Here is a 16855-nt window from a genome sequence, read left to right as displayed (position 1 = left end):
GGCCTCACCCCTGGAAGCGCCCGCCCGAGGACGCTGCCATTGACGAGGGCCTTCCGTCCGAGGAGAAAATGAGCAAATTCCAAAAAAAAAAACAAATATGGAAGCTGAGCACAACGTGCGCTCTTGTTGAGCAAAATGACCACGCTGGACAGAACACGGGGAAGGGCTGCGTGGGGACGTTAGAGGCCCCCGCGGGGCTCTCCCCTTTGTGGTTTTCTGTATTTCTGAAATGGGTGAGAATAAACATGCCTTCCTCCCATATTCAGAAAATGTTTTATTTTTAAAAATTTTCTGCAGGAGAGTTTGAAAGTACAGCTTTTTTGTGGAACTTCAGAGAAGCCACCAGAGATACATTACTCAGAAGTCAAGGGTGTGGGTGAAGGCGTTTCCGTTGGTGATGAAATCAGCCGCAGGCCAGGGGCCGTGGTCTCCCGGTGTCGGTGCCCCCCACCCCCGCCAAGCCGGGACCCTCCTCTGGTGTCGGGAGGCCCCTGACTGCCCCCTGTGGGTTTAGCTCTGCTGGGGAGTGTGGACGTGGAAGGGGCCTGGGTGGTCTGGGGGCTTCCCGGGCTGACGGGTCACGCCCCGGACCAAGCTCGCCACGCGGCGTCCCCGTTGCCCAGGTCCATTCTCCCTTCCTCAGCCTGGAGAGCTCCCCCCAGTCCAGGGCAGACGAGGAGGCCTCCCCATTCCCTGCGGACCCCCGCCCGTGTGGAGCTGGGGGAGAGTTTTACTCGGACCGGTGAGTCCCGTGGAGGGACCTGGGGTGCATCCCTGGAGCTGCTTTTGTAAACAGAAGGCACCACTCGCGGAAACGCGGCCGGGAGCGTCGGGCTTCTCCGTGGTGCGGACGCTGGGAGGTTAACGGCTCCTAGGGCGCGGGGCGCCTGCTTCTCTCCGGGGGTGGTAGGCACGGCTTCTGGGGCCGCGGCCCCCGGGAGAGCCCGGGCCGTCCCCTAGGGAGGCCCGGCCGACTCCAGCCTGCGGGAGACCTGCAGGTGGAGCTTGTGCAGGGCCTCCTGGAACTGGGGGTGCTCGTCCCTGACGTGGTCCAGGACGGCGCCGATGGCGGCCAGGCGGTCCCCCAGCCGCCGCTGCTCCAGCTGGACGGCCTGCTTGCTGCGGAACAGGAGCGTGTACCGCCCGTCCTTGACGGCCTGCAGGTGCTTGAACCGCGTCTGCGAGGCCACGATCTCCGCCAGGTTCTGGGTGGGAGACACCTCGGTGTGCAGGTCCAGGGGGGAAGCCCGCCGCCCCTGCCCCCGGCCCGCGCCCTGCCCGGCAGGCCACCCGCTGGCCCTGGCGCCCTCCCAGCTCCTGCCCTGGCCGGCTGCCCCTGCCTGGGGCCCCCTCCGGCCTTGACCTGGCAGCGTCTTCTCCACGAGCCCTTCCCCCCACCCTATCAAGAGCGCAGCCCCCAGCCCGCCCCAGCGCTGCCCTCCCAAGCCTCCATCACACTCACCCGATGCCTCTTTTGATGATTTTAGTATCTGCCCCCCGGCCCCCCTACGTAAGCTCCAGGAGGGCAAGGCTTCTAGTCTGCAGCCTGGCCCGAAGAAATACCCACTACACGGTGCCAAGTCCCGAGCCACAGACATATGAGCTGGGGGGCACTTTGGCTGCGAGGGCCCCCCCTCGTGGCGCCCGCGTCCTCCATGGCCCCCGGGGCACCAGGGGCTCTGCTTACCTGCCGCTTGAGCGCCAGGAGCCGGTCGAGGTCGGCGTCGAGGACGTCGGAATCCGACTGCAGCCGGGCCAGCTCCTCCTGCTTCCCCAGGAGGTGGTCGCTCGCCGCCCTCTGCGTCTCCTCCAGCTCCAAGATGGTTTTGGCGCACTCCTCGGTGGCCTGGGGAGGACCGGGACCACCCTGGGACCCTGCAGCCGGGCGGCTCGGTGGGCCCACGAGCATCCCTGAGCATCCACTGTGGCCCCTCCACCCACGCCCCCCTCCAGGCCGCGGGGAGGCTCGGGCGGAGGAAGGCAGTAGGCACTGACCCGGGGTCAGTGCCAGGGGCGTGCCGGGGCCCAGCGAAGCCCACCCGGGGACGGCTCCCCCGGGGCGGGCACAGCTTGGTCAAAGGCGGGGCCTGAGCAGTTCCGGGAGACCCTCCCGCAGCCGGGGCAGGGTGGGAGAGAGGAGGGGGCCAGGCCAGCAGGGCCAACGGGGAGGTAGGGGACCTCGGCGAGCTCCAACTCGACACTGCAGTGCAGAGTGGGGGGCAGGCAGCGCCCCTGGCATGGGGTTGGGTGGGGAGGGGTCCCCGGGAGAAGCAGAGCCATGAAGAGAAAGGAAAAATGTCCCACGGTGGCGGCGGGAGGGAATTTCAAGCCCCGAGTCGGCCAGCTGAGTGCAGGCACGTGGGGTCACCAAGGAGCTGGCACTCGGGCAGCAGCGCCTCGTCCGACCCGAGGCCAGGCACACCCCCAGGCCCTATCCACATGGCCCGATGGTGGTCAGCGGGGCCCGTGGGCTCACCCCCACCACCCCCTCCACGCTGCCCTGATGCCAACTCGGTCACACAGGAAGGAGCTGGGCGCAGCTGCCTCCAGCCCTGAGCTGTCCCTCCCGGCGTGAATCAACCCAGGCAGGCACCCGAGGATGTCCCCGTCATAGCCGGGCCTCTGCTGCTCCCTGGGGAGCATGTACTGAGCACAAAGGCACCGAGAGCCACCTGTCACCCGAGGTGGCCCCGGCTGAGCAGGAGGGCGCACAGGGGAAAGCTGGTCCATCTGCTTCCAGAGCCGGGCTCAGGGCCGGGGGGCAGGTGGACAGGAGCGGGGCAGGCGGGACTTCCACGTGATGGGGAAGAGGGTCCCCCGGAGACAGCAGGGTTGGGACTGCCAGGGGACGGCCCGGGGACACCTGCCAATGGGCGGGGTTGGCACGCACTGGCCAGGGGTGAGGAGGAGAGCGGGGACGCCGGGCACAGGTGGCTGACCGCGTGTGCGCCCCCGCCCCGGCCAGGTCCTCCGCCAGCAGAAGCAGAGCTCTGGCAGGGGTTTCCTTCCGGGGCTGGACCCGGGTGACTGCCGGTCCCCTCCTTCCGCACGCGGCGGCCCTACCTTGTGGACGTCCCTGATTCTGCGCCTCAGCTCCACCTGCCGGTGGTGGAAGTCCGTCCGCGTGAGCAGCTTTTTGCCCGCCTTGCCCTGCCCCTCGGCCCGCGTCACGATGGTCTCTCTGCGGGCGACGGCCAGCTCCATGTCACGGATCATCTTCTCCTGCTTCTTCAGCAGCTGCCCGTGCTTGACCTGGACACCGGGGTGGAAGGGCCGGCTGGGTGGGTGCCGGGAAGGGCCCTCATCCCCGGGGGGCACCTGCGGCTGGCCCGGCAGGCGGTGCCATGGGCGCTACGCCTCCAGGCGCACGAGGGGTCTACAGCCAACATGGGCTGGCAGGAGGGTTTCGAAGTTTGTACAAAGAGGAAACAGGCAAGAATCCCCCAGGACGGGCAAGGAGAACAAGCAGGCAATCGGGGAGGGACGCCGCCTCACCCGTGTTGTCACCATAAAGGGACGAAAACCCAAACGCTCCGGTCGGCCGTTCTGCTCCTCCCTGCAGACGCAAAGCACTGAAAGCAGGCCTCGGGCAGAGTGCGGCGTCAGTCACCACGGCCCACCGCGGGAGCAACCCAAGCGGCCGCCCGCAGGCGAGTGGACCGACGAAAGGCGTCTGTCCGCACAACGGAGTATTATTTGGCCGTGGAAAGGAAGGAGGGTGCGATCCGTGCCACACGGGTGACCTTGAAAATGTGCCGCTGGGTAGAGTGAGCCCAACACGAGAGGGCACATATCATTAAAATGATTTCGCTTACATGGAGCGTCTAAGGAGCACCTTCATAGAGACACGAGGTGGCCTAGAGCTCGCCGGGCTGGGGGGTTATTGCTGAATGGGCACGGAGTTGCTGTTTGGGGGATGGAAAGTTCTGAAAATAGATAGTCATGACTGTTACACAATATCGTGGATGCATTTAAAATGCCATTCGACTGTACACTTAGAAATGGCTGAAATGGTAGCGTGCACATTAGGTATACTTTACCCCGATTAAAAAACATCAAGAAAGAAGGAAAAACCCACGCTGGGCCTGGCATGCGTGCCCAGCACACCAACCAGACTGTCACCCCGGGGTCTCCCAAGGTGCTGAGACAACCGCAGCTTGTTTACTAACAAACCCCCACCTAGAAAAATCACCGCCATTCCACACTGTAGCCAAAAGTCGATTCCAGGTGCCTTAAAGAGCTGCGTGAACGTAAGCATTAAAAAGAACTTGGGAAAATATTTGTGCGACCTAAAGCTGGGGTGGCCCTCTGAAGCAACAGAGGAAATCCAGAAGCCACAAAGAAGAAGACGGGTCATGAGACAACATAAACATTTAAAAAATCTCTGGAGAGACTTTTCTCTAGTAGAGGCAGGCTAGAGAAAATACTTGCAAGAGAGATTACAGACAGGGGTGAGCAACCCCAATACGCAAAGAGCCCCTACAAAGAGTAAAGAAATAAGAAAACGGCTCAAGGAAAAATCAGCCAAGGATATGATCAGGCAACTCACAGACGTGGAAATCCAAATGCTGGCACTCGAGCGCTTGTGTGCACGCCGGGACAGATGCTCAGCCGCCCGCCCGCCCTGCGCCGCCCGCCCGCCCTGCGCCACCCGCAGTGGAACGCGCAGCGGGAAGGGGCTTCTTGTCCAGCAGCCAATTGCCAAATGCAAAGACTGAATAACACACAAGTAAGTGAACTTAGCGAAGACACAGAAACAAAGTCAATATACAGAAATCAAGTGCATTTGTATAGATTAACAACAAACGAAAATTGAGAATTTTTTTTAAAAAGGACCATTTGCTACAAATAGCACCTCAAAACATGACTTCCATAGAAAATCTAACAAAATGTGCAAGACCAGATGTTGAGAATGAAAAACACTAGGGAAGGAAATCAGAGAAGACGTGAATGAAGGGAGAGGAGGGCCGTGTTCGTGGGCTGGAAACTCAGCGCTGTTAGGGTGTGACTCCTCCCCAGAGTCATCTGTGGGCTCCATGCCATCCCAGCCAGCATCTCAGCAAGGTTTTTGTAGAAACCAACAGGTTGATTCTAAAATTTTTATGGAAATGCATAAATAGAGAGCAGATAAAACAATTCTGAAAAAGAAGAGTTGGAGGAATTATGTAATCTAGAGCTACAGAAACCAAGACAGTGTGATCTTGGTATAAAGGACAGACATAAAGCTCCATGAACAGAACAGAGAGCCCCAGAGTGGACCCCCACACGTGGCTACTAGATTTCCAACAAGGGTGCAAAGAATTCAGTGGAGAAAGAACAGTGCCTTCTTTTCAGCAAGGGGAGCCGAAACACCTGGATAGCCATGTGCAAAGGAATAAAATAGAACCTCGATCCTCAGCTGGCACCATATACAAAAACTCACTCCAAGTAGATCATCTGCCCAAATGTGAAAGCGAACCAAAAAGCGTCAGGAAAACCCAAGACAAGGCTCTTTGTGACCTTGGGCTAGCGCAGACTTCCTGGGTAACACCAAACGCCTGGTCTGTGGACAAATAGTTCGAGCAGCAGGATTTCACCAACCGGGCGACTGCAAAGCATCGTGCAAGCGAACGAGCCTGCCTCTAGGATCCCCGGAAGTGGTGCACTGCGGTTGTCTCGGGCTGGGGTGCGGCCCGGCTGACTGCAGGGGGGGGCACGAAAGAATTTGGGGGTGATGGAAATAATCTGTGTCTTGACGTGGTGGTGGTGGCATGACTGAATGTGTTGTCAAAGCTCATGGGGACCATATACCAAAAAGTGTGACTCTTTACTCGAATACCTCTACAATGACAATAATTAAAAAAAAAAAAAAAGACCAGTAACACCCAGAAACTGGTAAGGCTGTAGGGAAATAGCCACTTTTAGGTACTTTTTGGAAAAGTAATCTGGCTGAATCTATTACAGTTAAGAATTTACATGCTCTTTGACCCAAGGAATTCCACTTTGGGGACTCTAGCCTACAGGAGAAAAAAACAAATAAAGAAAAAACTGGTAAATAAAGATGTTATTGCAACATTATTTATAATGATCAAACAGTAACAACAAACCAGAAACAACCTGAATTTTCATCAGCCTGAGAACTGTTTAAATAAATTTTGTTCTATCCAAAGTCTAGAACATTCTGTAACTTAAAAATATTAATGTCAGTGGTACTTAAAAAAATGTCACGGAACTATGGGTACAGCGAGAGTCAATTCTGTTAGGGAGAAATTAAAAAGCCGGCGGCAGGGAGGAAGGAATCCCCTCTTTGTGCGCTTGCCTGAGCTCTAAGGGGGCTGTGCGGGAAACCCTCCCGGCACCGGTTAACCCAGTTGCCCCGAGGAGGGGCGGCTGGGGGAGACCCTGAGGGGAGCCCGGGACCCAGGATTTTCTCCCCACTCCCCTCTGGGGTGGAGCTTGGCTCGCTGGAGCAAACGTGTGGCTTCTGCGGTTTGAAAAGTCCATTTGATGAAGCATTTTAAAAATCCTACCCCTGGTATATGCATTTGAACTTGAAAAACAAACACCAAACGAATTAAAAACCCCTTGGCAGCCTGAGGATTTATTATTACAGACAGCGGAGTGGAGGCCGCGTCGGGTTTACCTCTGCGAACTGCTCCGATTTTTATCCATGAGGCCTGGGACCGTTTCCTCAAATCCCTGTGATTTAATTACCAGCCCTTTAAAGATTTATAGTCCTCCCAGGTAATGAAATCGAGCTAAGGACGACAGTGGAGGAAATGGACGTGTGTTCTGGGGACCCTTTCATCATCGGAAACGCTCCTTGGTCCAGCGACGGGCCACACCTCGTTAGTGGGTGCAGAAGGCGCGGCCGCACCAGCATTTTTTTTTTTTTGGAAAGAAAGGAAAAAAACTGTCTTTATTCACAGGTGCCTTGATTGTCTAGATAAAAGAGCTACTAGGACTATTGAATGATTTTAGCAAGATTTCAGACTACAAACTTCATATGCAAGAATCATTTGTATTTCTCTCTACTAGTAACACAGAATCAGAAATTGAAATTTAAAACAAAATACAATTTAAAATGCCATAAAGAGGGAGGGAGGTACACGGGAATCCTTCATAATTTCAATGTAACTTTCTGTAATCTAAAACCTCCTTAAAAGTAAAGTTTATTATATTAATAATAATAATAGGGAGGGTTGGGGGAAGAATCCACCAAATATAAGAGGAGGACTGTCGTCAGTAATGAGGCTTGACAAGATTCTTTCATAATTTGTAAGAAACGTCTCATGATCACGGAAGATGGTGGTGGTGGGTTGATGGGTGGGTCCCCTGTAGGACGGTACGCATGTTTGCTTTGTAAGTTCACAGCTTTGGTACACACTTACTGTTTCATGTATAAATTATATAAAAAATAATAATAGGGTGGGTTGGGAGAAAAGTCCACCAAATGTAAGATATTAAAAAAACCCATAAAAATATGAAACGATTAGGAATAAATCTTACAAAAGATGTGGAAGACCTGTACCCCGAGAACGACATAAACGTTGCTAAGAAAAACAGGAAGGTTTAAAAAAATGGAGAGATTTATACCATGTTCATGGGTCAGAGAATCAATATCAAGATGCCAATTCTTCCCCGCCCATCAACAGATGCAGTGCAATCCCAGGCCAGAGCTCAGCACGCTTTTTGAAGACAAGCATTATAACGGATATTTTTCAAATTAGGTTAGGTGGCGGTGTACACACGAGCGGCGTACGTACACCATTCCCACGCGCGCCCACGGTTGGCGCTTTGCGCTGGCAGCCGATGCGCGAGCTCCACGCAGCCCGCCCGCGTGTCCCCTGCAGGGGCCCCGGCGCTCCAGTTACTTCCGCGCGGGAAGGAAGGAAACCGGCGGAGATGGGGCAGGGAGGACGCGTCCGGCGTCCCGGCGGCCCCCGGCGGCCGCGCTGGCCCCGGCCCGCCCCGCACCCGCGCCCACCTTCATCCTGTGGATCTCGGCCTTCATGGCGCGCATCTCCGCCTGGCCCGGCTCCGAGTCCACCGAGGCCCGCATCTCTTTCGCCAGTTGGATCTTTTTCTCCCAGAGCATAATCTGGTGCCTTGGGGGACAGAAAGGCGGGGGTCAGGCCCGGGGAAGCGGAGGCACCCCCGCTGGGGCCTGAGGTGACTGCCAGGGGCCCCCCAGCGTGCCCCCAGCCCCCGAGGGTGGCCGGGACAGAGGCCTGCGCTGCATGGCGTGCCCGGGGGTGACAGCGGCCCTGGTCTGCAACGACGCCCCCAGGCCCCTGCGTCAGCCTCCCCTTCCTGACCCTAAGGGGCAGCCTGCGCCCGTGGACCTGACGCCCCCCTCCCCCTGCTGCCCAGCCCAGGGACGAAGGGTGTCTCCACAGAGGTGGCACAGCACGGTGGGGGTGGCTCCACCGCCCAGTGTTGCCCACTCCCAGGTAAAGGGGGGACCCCTCCTCCCGTCCCCTCCTTCCTCGTTCCCTCTTCTCTCCTCTCCCTGCGCCGGAAGCCACGTTCCCCAAATGCGGTGCTTGGGGACAGCAGGCAGCCTGGCTGAGGGGAGCCCCCATGGGGCTCCCATCTGGACCCCCGAGGCACCCCCACCTCAGCAGCGGCCCCCCATGTGCAGCGGGCATGGTGGGCATGCTGGGAGGGCCGAGCGTGTCGTGGGGGGTCGCGACCCTGCCATTGCTGCCCGGGTCCAGACCAGCCGCCAGCGCCGACCCTCCCATGCTGTCCAGGACGGGAGCCCGTGCCCGGGTGACCAGCGAGGACCTGAACCGCGGCGGGCCTGAGCCGAGGCGCGTGGGAGAGGAGACGGCGCGGCCCTGACGGCCGGCGGCGGGCGCGCTGGGGACTGAGCCCGTGGGGTCACGCTCAGCCCTCACGAGGGGGCCCGCCAGCCCCGGCACGCGCCAGCCCTGCTCGGGCACCCACTGAGGCGCGGCGGGGGGCAGGCGAGCAGGAGCGGACGGCTTTAGGAGGCGAGGAGGCCCTCTCCCTAACCAGCCAGGAGCCTGGAGCTGTCAAGTGGCAGCGAAGGCCGGGGCTCCCGGGGCCAGCGGGTCAGCGGGCCGGGGGAGCCCCTCGGTCGTCCGAGGACTGCGCCTGCCCTCCAAGAGCACGCGCAGAGCCCCAGACTGGCCCCCGTGCCGGGAAGGCAGAGACCCCCGGGACCGACGCGGCAACACTGCGCAGCCTCAGGGGGCACACAGCCGCCCGCTGCCGGGGGACAGTGGCCTTCTGGCCGCGAAGCGAGCTGGGACTGCAGGCGGCTTTGCCCACCTACTTGCCCCCGTCATTCGTGTGGCTTCTGAGAACCGGGTGCCCTAAGAGAAGTCTTCAAAAAAATCTACCCGAAGAAACTACTCGATTCCCGACGGCGCGGGTGGCCGGGCGGGATGGGGGCGCGGCGCCCTCGGGGTGCCCGTCGGTCACTCCTGGGGGCCGGGGGAGCGGGCGGCCCTGGACTCACTCGGCCTCCAGCAGGCGGCCCAGGGCGGCCGCCTTCTCCTGGCCGAGCTGCTCCAGCTTCTCCTGCATCTCGATGGTCTCCCTCTCCTCGGCCTGGGGCGGGGGGTGGGGGGGGCTGGGGGTCAGCTCGGGGGCCGGCGGGGCTGTCCCCTCGCGGCCGGGGGCCGAAGGCCTCACCCCCCGCCAGGGTCTCGGGGTGCCCGCTCACCTGCCCCCCACGCCCCCCACGTGCCCCCGGGCAGCGGCCCACCTTCAGCGCGCGCACGAGCTCGGTCTCCGTCACCAGGTTGTCCTGCTGCAGCCCCTCGGAGCTGCTGCGCTGGCTGCTCACCAGCACGCTGAGCTTCCGGAGGTCGCTGTCCAGGGCCCTCAGGTGCCGCTCCAGCTCCTTCTGCTCCTTCTTCTCTTGGGCGATCTTGTCTGGGGTGCGGGGGGGAGAGGAGCGCGAGGAGGCCCCGGCGGCCACCCCCGAGGTGAAGGGGGGCGTCTCCTCCGGGCAGGTCCGCTGGTAGCTCAAGGGGCAGCCCCCCAGTGCGCACAGCCAGGACGGGCCCCGGGGCCGCATGGCGGGGTCTGGGAAAGCGGGGCCCGGGCCCGGCCCCCCGGGCCAAGCTCGGGGGCGGGCGGCAGAAGCACCAGAATCTCATCTCAGCGGCCAGGCTGGGAGCCCCAAGAGCAGGGTGCCCGTGTGCAGAGAACGCAGCAGGGTCTCTGGGGGGGGGGGGGCATGTCCCGGGCGGGGGCAGGTGGCCACAGGGCTGGGCTGTCCTGGTGGGCCCATGACAGAGGCCAGGGGCTCCAAGGGTCCTCGGCGGGGGACCGCGGGGGGGGGGGGACGGCACCCAGGGAAGGCCTCCTTGGGGAGACCCAGGGCAAGACGGGGGCTCGGGGAGCCCCGGGAGGAACAGCCCCTGGGGCTGTGGTCGGAGGGGCACATGGCCTTGCTGGGCCGCCACCTGCCGGGGGCCCCGTGGGGACTGCTGGGGCATCCACCGTGGGCCCCCGTCCTCGGCGGGGACAGTAGCGGGCCACGCAGGGAGACCGGCCGCGAGCTCAGGCCAACCCGGCGGCCTTTCTGCAGGCCGGGCAGCCGCTCGGCCCGCGCCGGTCCCCGGAACGGGATGGAAGCGCTTTTGCCGTTGTGTTTCGGGGGCTGTGCGAGGCGAGTGGGGCGGCCCCCGCCTCCCAGGAGCCGTGGGGCAGGAGCGCGCGTGCTTATGCTTACTCTCCACCCGCAGCTTCTTCTGCTCCATGATGTGGATCTCCTTCTGGAAGGTGTCCAGGGCGGCCAGCTGCCCCTCGCGCTCCTGGGTGGCGCTGACCATCTCCTGCTGCAGGCGCAGCCACGTGGCCTGGGCGTGGGCTATGCTGCTGCTGTGCTCCTCCACCAGCCTCGTCAGCCTCTTGATCTCCAGCTCCAGGGGCCCCACTTCCTCGCCCTGAAGTGAGAGGCGTCAAAGGGCAAAGGAGCCGCCTCCTGGCAGGGGCCGCCGTTGGGGGCTGGCTGCAGAGCGCCGGGGCCCCCGAGATGAGGAAACCGCACGACGACTTGGGGCGTCCTCCCTTGGAGGGGCTCAAGGCGCTTGAGGCACCCTGCGGTAGCGGCTCCTGGTTTCTCAGGGCCCCGGAGCCTTCCTTCCACTGCTCTGTTGCCCCGCTGCTGGCGTGGCCCTTTTAAGCCACCCACTAGTGGGTGCCGGGCATGGTGGGAGGGGCCCCTGTCCCCAGAGGGCGCTGGAAGCTGCCTCCGTAACGGCGGGCAGTCACGGGGACGGGCTTTGCTCCCTTAGAGTCCACTTGGGTTTGTGGCTTTGAGAGTGACAGGTGGGCTCTCCCCAGCCCCCACCCACCCCGCTCGCAGAGCCCCAGCGGGCTCGAGGCTACAGGTGACGGGACATCGGCTTCCACCCCTTTAGAGCAGCGGTCGGCTCGGGCCCGCCGCCCGTCTCTGTGGGACCCACAATCCGTACAAACCATCAAAAGAGGAAGGCTCTGTGCTGTGGCAAAAGGTCGGGGAATTCAAATTTCCACGTCTATTAGCTAAGTTTTCGGCGCGCAGCGTGGGCCGGCGCGGCTTCCTCGCTCCGGGGCGGAGGGGAGCCGTTGCCGCAGAGCCGGTGCGGTCGGCGCCTGCCGTTTGGCTTATGGAATTGGGTGGGGCACGGCCAGTGCCCCCCCAGGCAGCGCCGCCGGCCGGGGAGCCCCCCCCCGGGGCTCTTACCCCCAGCTCGGAAACCATCTGCTCCAGCTGCTTGTTGAAAAAGTTGAGGAGCCCCTGCTTCCGCTCGATCAGGCTCGCGCGCCTGGAGATCTCGCTCTCGCTGTTGGCGATGAGGTCGCCGACCTGCTTCACGTCCTTGTCCAGCTCGGCCAGCGTCTTCCGGTGCCCGTCCAGGCGGCAGCTGGTGTTGGTGATGCTGAGGGTGGTCTGCGCAATGTCGCCGTTGATTTTGGAAAGGTGTGTCACCTGCGTTAGCAAAGGAAACCTGTTTGAATTTCTTTTTTTTTAAACTGGGAGGCTCTACCCGCGCTTGCCGGATGACCGTTTCCTTTCACATCTGGATGTTTGGAGAAATTCCAGATCATCGGGGGCCAAGGAGGCTGCTTTTGTCACCATCTGCAAGGGGACATACGTGTTGCAGAACCTAGTGGTCACTTCTCAAAAAAGGAAAGATAATATTTTTTTATTAAACAAATAGTAACATTGTGGCAAAGATGGAGATTGCTATTACCTGATGTGACGAGGGGAAGTGAGAAATCCCGGCCAGGCGCTCCCAGCGGCAACGACCCATTTGAGAGCGGGAAGGGCGTTCTGGGAGCTTGGGGACGGGGCTCCCTTCCCGGACCTGTGTCGGCTCTGGCCCGCCCAGCCCACGCCTTGCCCGCACCCCTCGCGCTGCCTGGCCTCAGCCCCCAGGCCTTCCCAGGGCTGGCTCGGCCCCTCCGTGTCAACCGCAGACCCAGGCTCCCGCGCTCGGGCTCCCTGGCCGGCCGCCGCGGTGAGCTGTCCAGCTTAAGCCCACGGCCGCGCCGGGGGCACAGCCGGCTCCCACGCCCTTGGGGCTCAGGCCCCGCGGCGCTTCTCCTTTGCCACCAGCACCCGAGATGGCAGGCCCCCGGTCCCCGCGGCTTGCCAGCCCTGGGTGGGTGGGCCGTAGGAAGCCCACTCGCCTGGCCCCTTTCGGGGGCCACCCAGCCCCGCCTGGCCCTGCCCTGCGCCTTTGCTCCTCGTTCTCCTGTGTTCCTAGACATCTGCCCACGCCCCAATTCACCGTTTCTCCCACGCTGCCCAGAGCCCACCCTCCCTCTGGAACCCCCCCACAATGATCCCGTCTATCCTCTCTGCTCCTCTTCCCACATATGCCCAGGGGGCTTTTGAATGGTTGGAGAAAAGCACCCCCTTTTCTAGACACCATGGGCTGGAAAATTGTAACAAAGTTGTTAGACCAGGCTCGCCTGTGCCCTCTGCTGGACAAGGGCGGTACTACATGCACCTGGCCCCACCCCCGTGCAGACCCCCAGGCTCCCGCCACCTCAGGGGTGTGCCGGCAGGGCCCGGCCGGCCTTCTTCCCTCGAGCCCATTTGGGTCCTTGGACGGTAACTTCACACCCCTCACCTTGGCCCAGAAAGGACAGTGGGAGCCCAGGCATCCGCCACGGCTCCCCAGGGGCCCCCAGGGGGCGTGGAGGCGAGGGGCCCCGGCCCCACCCCTCTGTCCACTTCCTGGGCGCAAAGCACCAGGCCAGGAGCCAGCCGGCCTCCTGCCATGCAGCCTTCACCAGGACAAACCGGGGGCTCGGCTCGGGGGCACGTCGAGACCTTCACCCACGGGCGAGTGGGTCCCCCGGGACATACAGGATGGGCTGTGGCCACAGGCGCGGCCACTGGCCCCAAGGGGGCCGGCCCTGCCCCTCCTCGGAGCCAGTCCTCTGGCTGGGATGCGCCCTCTGCACCTCCGGCGGGGGTCGCCCGTGGGAAGGGGCAGCGAAGTGGCGGTTCAAGTAAGGAACTGTCCTAAAGACCCCAGCTGAGGGTGTCGGGGCCCCCAGGAAAGCAAGACCACCTCACGTGGGGAGGGGGCAGCCGGGGAGGCCCACAGCGCACGCAGGCCTCCAGGGGGGCTTCCAGGCAGCTCCGGGCTGCACTTGGGAGCACTCACGCCCCGCGGCCCAGGACGTCCACTTCGGAATACTCAGGGTTGCAAGCCAGGTGCTCAGTGCCGCAGTGCTACAGCAGTTAAAACCTGGAGAAGACCCGACGCGGCTAGCAAGCAGTGTGCGGAACAGTCGTGTGAGGGGATGTCAGGCAGAGATAAAAAGTTAGGGATTCAAAGACTAAATGGCATGGGAAAATGTTATGTTGAACATGACCAATAAAATAAAGTCAAATACAAAAGCTACCTTTATGGTGGGAAACTCACACCTGTACTTACTTATTCTGTGAGTTGTGCCTCAGTGACATTTATGAAAAATGGATTAAACTGACTTATGATAGGTGCATATTCTTAACAATTTTGTTTAGAACGTGTGCATGTGTTTTGTGTGTGGGTGCGTGTTTGCACGTGTGTCTGTGTGTGTCTGCATTCATTGTGTGCATGCCTGTGCGAATGCATCATGTGAGTTTGCTTGGGAGTCAGTATGTGTTGGTGCATGTGTGGGGAAAAGTGACTGGAAGAGAACACGCCAAAATTTTACAAGAAATTGTCTCTGGATTGTGGGATTGTGGTCTTTATATTTTTCTGTATTTTCCAGGTTTTCTACAATAAAATGTACTGCTCTTGCGAAGTGGATTTGGTTCAACTGACAGAGCGTCTGCCTACCATATGGAGGGTCCAGGGTTCAAACCCTGGGCCTCCTGACCTATGTGGTGAGCTGGCCCATGTGCAGTGCTGATGCGTGTAAGGAGTGCCATGCCACGCAGGGGTGTCCCTGCATAGGGGAGCCCCACGTGCAAGGAGTGCACCCTGCAAGGAGAGCCGCCCCACATGTAAAAAGTGCAGCCTGCCCAGGAATGGCGCCGTACACACAGAGAGCTGACGCAGCAAGATGACACAACAAAAAGAGACACAGATTCCCGGTGCCGCTGACAAGAATGCAAGCGGACACAGAAGAACACACAGCAAATGGACACAGAGAGCAGACAACTGGGGGTGGGGGAGAAGAATAAATAAAAAAATAAACCTTTAAAAAAAATGTACTGCTCTTAACAGCTGGAAAAAAAAAGAATAAACACAGCAAAGCCCCTTTGCTCACCTGACCCCGCTTGTGGGGTCTGGCCCCCCCAGGAGCTGCCTCCCCCCGCCTAGGGGACGCCTTTTCTGGGCAGATCCCGGGAGCGGGAGGGGGCCTCGGGCGCGGGCGTGGCTCACCATGTTGGTCCTCTCCCTCTGCACCCTCAGCAGGAGCTGGCGGAAGTACTTGCTCATCTTGTTGGAGGTCATGTGCTCCTGCAGCCTCTCCAGGATGGACGCCTCCATCTTCCTCCGCAGCTCCAGCTCGTTCTGAATGGTTTGGTGGAGGGTCTGCAGCTCGCCCGCCACCGTCGTGTGTTCCTGGGAAGGGAGAGCCGGAAGGCGGAGGCTGCGGCCGGGGCGCCAGCGTGGGCCGGCAGCAGCTGCAGGGGTGCCGGCCCAGGGGGCGCGGCCGTACCAGGTGGGCCTTGTGCAGGGACTGCTCGGTGTCCTGCAGGGTGAGGCTGTAGGTGCTGAGGTCGCCCTGCAGCGCCTCCTGCTTGGCCGCGCACTGGGCGGTCAGCTTCTGCATCAGGGCCACTTCCGTGCCTGCTCGGTTCAGGATGCTGGCCAGCTTCTCATTCTTCTCCTCCTCCTTCATGATCGACTTCTTATAGGCTTCGATCTCCCCATCGATGGACTTGGCTTGATGCTGGCACTCCCTGCCAGGATTGCAAGAGTAGAGCCAGTTACGTGCGGGCTGGACGCCAGTGAACAAATGCCTGGGGTGAGCTGTGCCCTACGGCGAGGAGACCCCCCGGGTGGAGCAACAGGGAGATGAATGAATTGGGAAGCTCGTCCTTTCACCAGGCACCGGGCTGGACTGTTTTCTGATACCTTAACTGAACAACGACTCATTTACAGTGCTTCTTCCAAGTTCCTTTAATATTACGGTTATGGGGAAAAGACAGGGGAAAGGGCCTGAAGCTGGAGGGCTTCATTCTCCATCTTCTTCAGTCATGACAACGGTCCCAGAAAGGAAACACGGTGATTCCAATTTCATGGTGTGGACACTGATGCCCTGAGCCAGCACATGGCGTGGCTGGGGTGGACGTCAGGTTGGCCTCACTTCAGATGCTCCGGCTCTTACCCCTCAGCATATGGCTGTGGGAATACCTATAATTTCCACCAACTTCAAAAGAGACACAACTTGGTGAAGATGTCAAGTCTTGCCAAACTGGTTGGCAGAGTCAATGCCATTCCAATCACAGTCCCAGCAGGCTTTTGTTGTTTCTTAAGAAATTCACAACCCGATCCTGAAATTTATATGGAAATCTAAAGGACCTAGAAAAGCCAAAGTGATTTTGTAAAAGAAGAAATTGCACTATCTGATTTCAAGATGTTCTGTGTAGCTACAGGCATCAAGAACTGGCAAGGCGATCAATGGAACAGAAGGGAGAGTCCAGAAAGAGACACACACACACAGACAACAATCCACCGATTTTGTCGGCTGTGGAGAAAGGACACTCTTTTCACGAGTGGTGCTGGATCCATGTGACAAAAACCCTGAGCCTGGAGCCCTACCTCACACCGTAACTGATGAACCTGCATCGACCACAGACTTAACCGTCAGAGCCAAGCTTGCCAGCTTAGGCGGAAAACACAGGAGAACACCTTTCGCACCCTGGATTAGGCAAGATTTCTTAAAGAGGACAGAAAAAGCATGAACTATAAAAGAAAGAAAGTGATAAACTGGGCTTCGTTGAAATTTAAAAACTGCTCTCCAAAAGACACTGTCAGGAGACTGAAAAAACAAGCCTTAGATGGGGAGAAAATAGTTGCAAAACATGTAACTGACAAAGGAGGACTTGTATCCATAATACAGGAAGAACTGTCACAGCTCAATAGTAAGATAAACCACTCAGTTTTAGAACGAGCCATAGACATGTAACCAAAGAGGATGTCAAATAAGGACATGGAAAGAAGCTCAACACCATTAGACGAGGGAAAAGCCAAAGAAGCCTCAACGTGGTACTCCTTCACACCCACCGGCGGCGAACACTAAAGCGACTCAACGATGACAAGGTTAGGCAAGGATGCGAAGCGACTTGGAATCTCACACATTGCTGGTGGAAACACAGAACGGAATAAACCATGTTGGGAAACAAAGTTTGGTATTCTACTCTAAGGTTAAATGAGCACGCACCAATAACCTG

The 16855-nt window shown here is 59.6% G+C and overlaps 1 protein-coding gene across 4 annotated transcripts in view; it reads right to left on the bottom strand.

Annotated features, from left to right (window-relative positions):
• Nucleotides 1–256: 256 nt before the first annotated feature.
• Nucleotides 257–16855, bottom strand: part of CCDC40 (coiled-coil domain 40 molecular ruler complex subunit) — a 55954-nt gene continuing 39355 nt past the window's right edge. For 2 of the 4 annotated variants that reach the window (XM_058284840.2, XM_058284839.1), the window contains exons 11-20: nt 15118–15361; nt 14838–15020; nt 11690–11935; nt 10694–10907; nt 9719–9888; nt 9470–9561; nt 7967–8087; nt 3064–3252; nt 1688–1846; nt 257–1205 (exon numbers count right to left, since the gene is read on the bottom strand). In XM_058284840.2, the coding sequence (XP_058140823.1) occupies nt 957–1205; nt 1688–1846; nt 3064–3252; nt 7967–8087; nt 9470–9561; nt 9719–9888; nt 10694–10907; nt 11690–11935; nt 14838–15020; nt 15118–15361 (1867 nt within the window). In that variant the 3' untranslated portion in view covers nt 257–956. Of the gene's footprint in view, nt 1206–1687; nt 1847–3063; nt 3253–7966; nt 8088–9469; nt 9562–9718; nt 10908–11689; nt 11936–14837; nt 15021–15117; nt 15362–16855 lie in introns of those variants that run through there. The other 2 variants (XR_011646965.1, XM_058284838.2) reach the window with 2 other exon arrangements.

The sequence above is a fragment of the Dasypus novemcinctus genome, chromosome 21 (assembly GCF_030445035.2).
Source record: "Dasypus novemcinctus isolate mDasNov1 chromosome 21, mDasNov1.1.hap2, whole genome shotgun sequence".
Classification (NCBI taxonomy): Eukaryota; Metazoa; Chordata; class Mammalia; order Cingulata; family Dasypodidae; genus Dasypus; species Dasypus novemcinctus.
The sequence above is the reverse complement of the archived record's forward strand: the minus strand, read 5'-3'. Positions and strand labels throughout refer to the sequence as shown.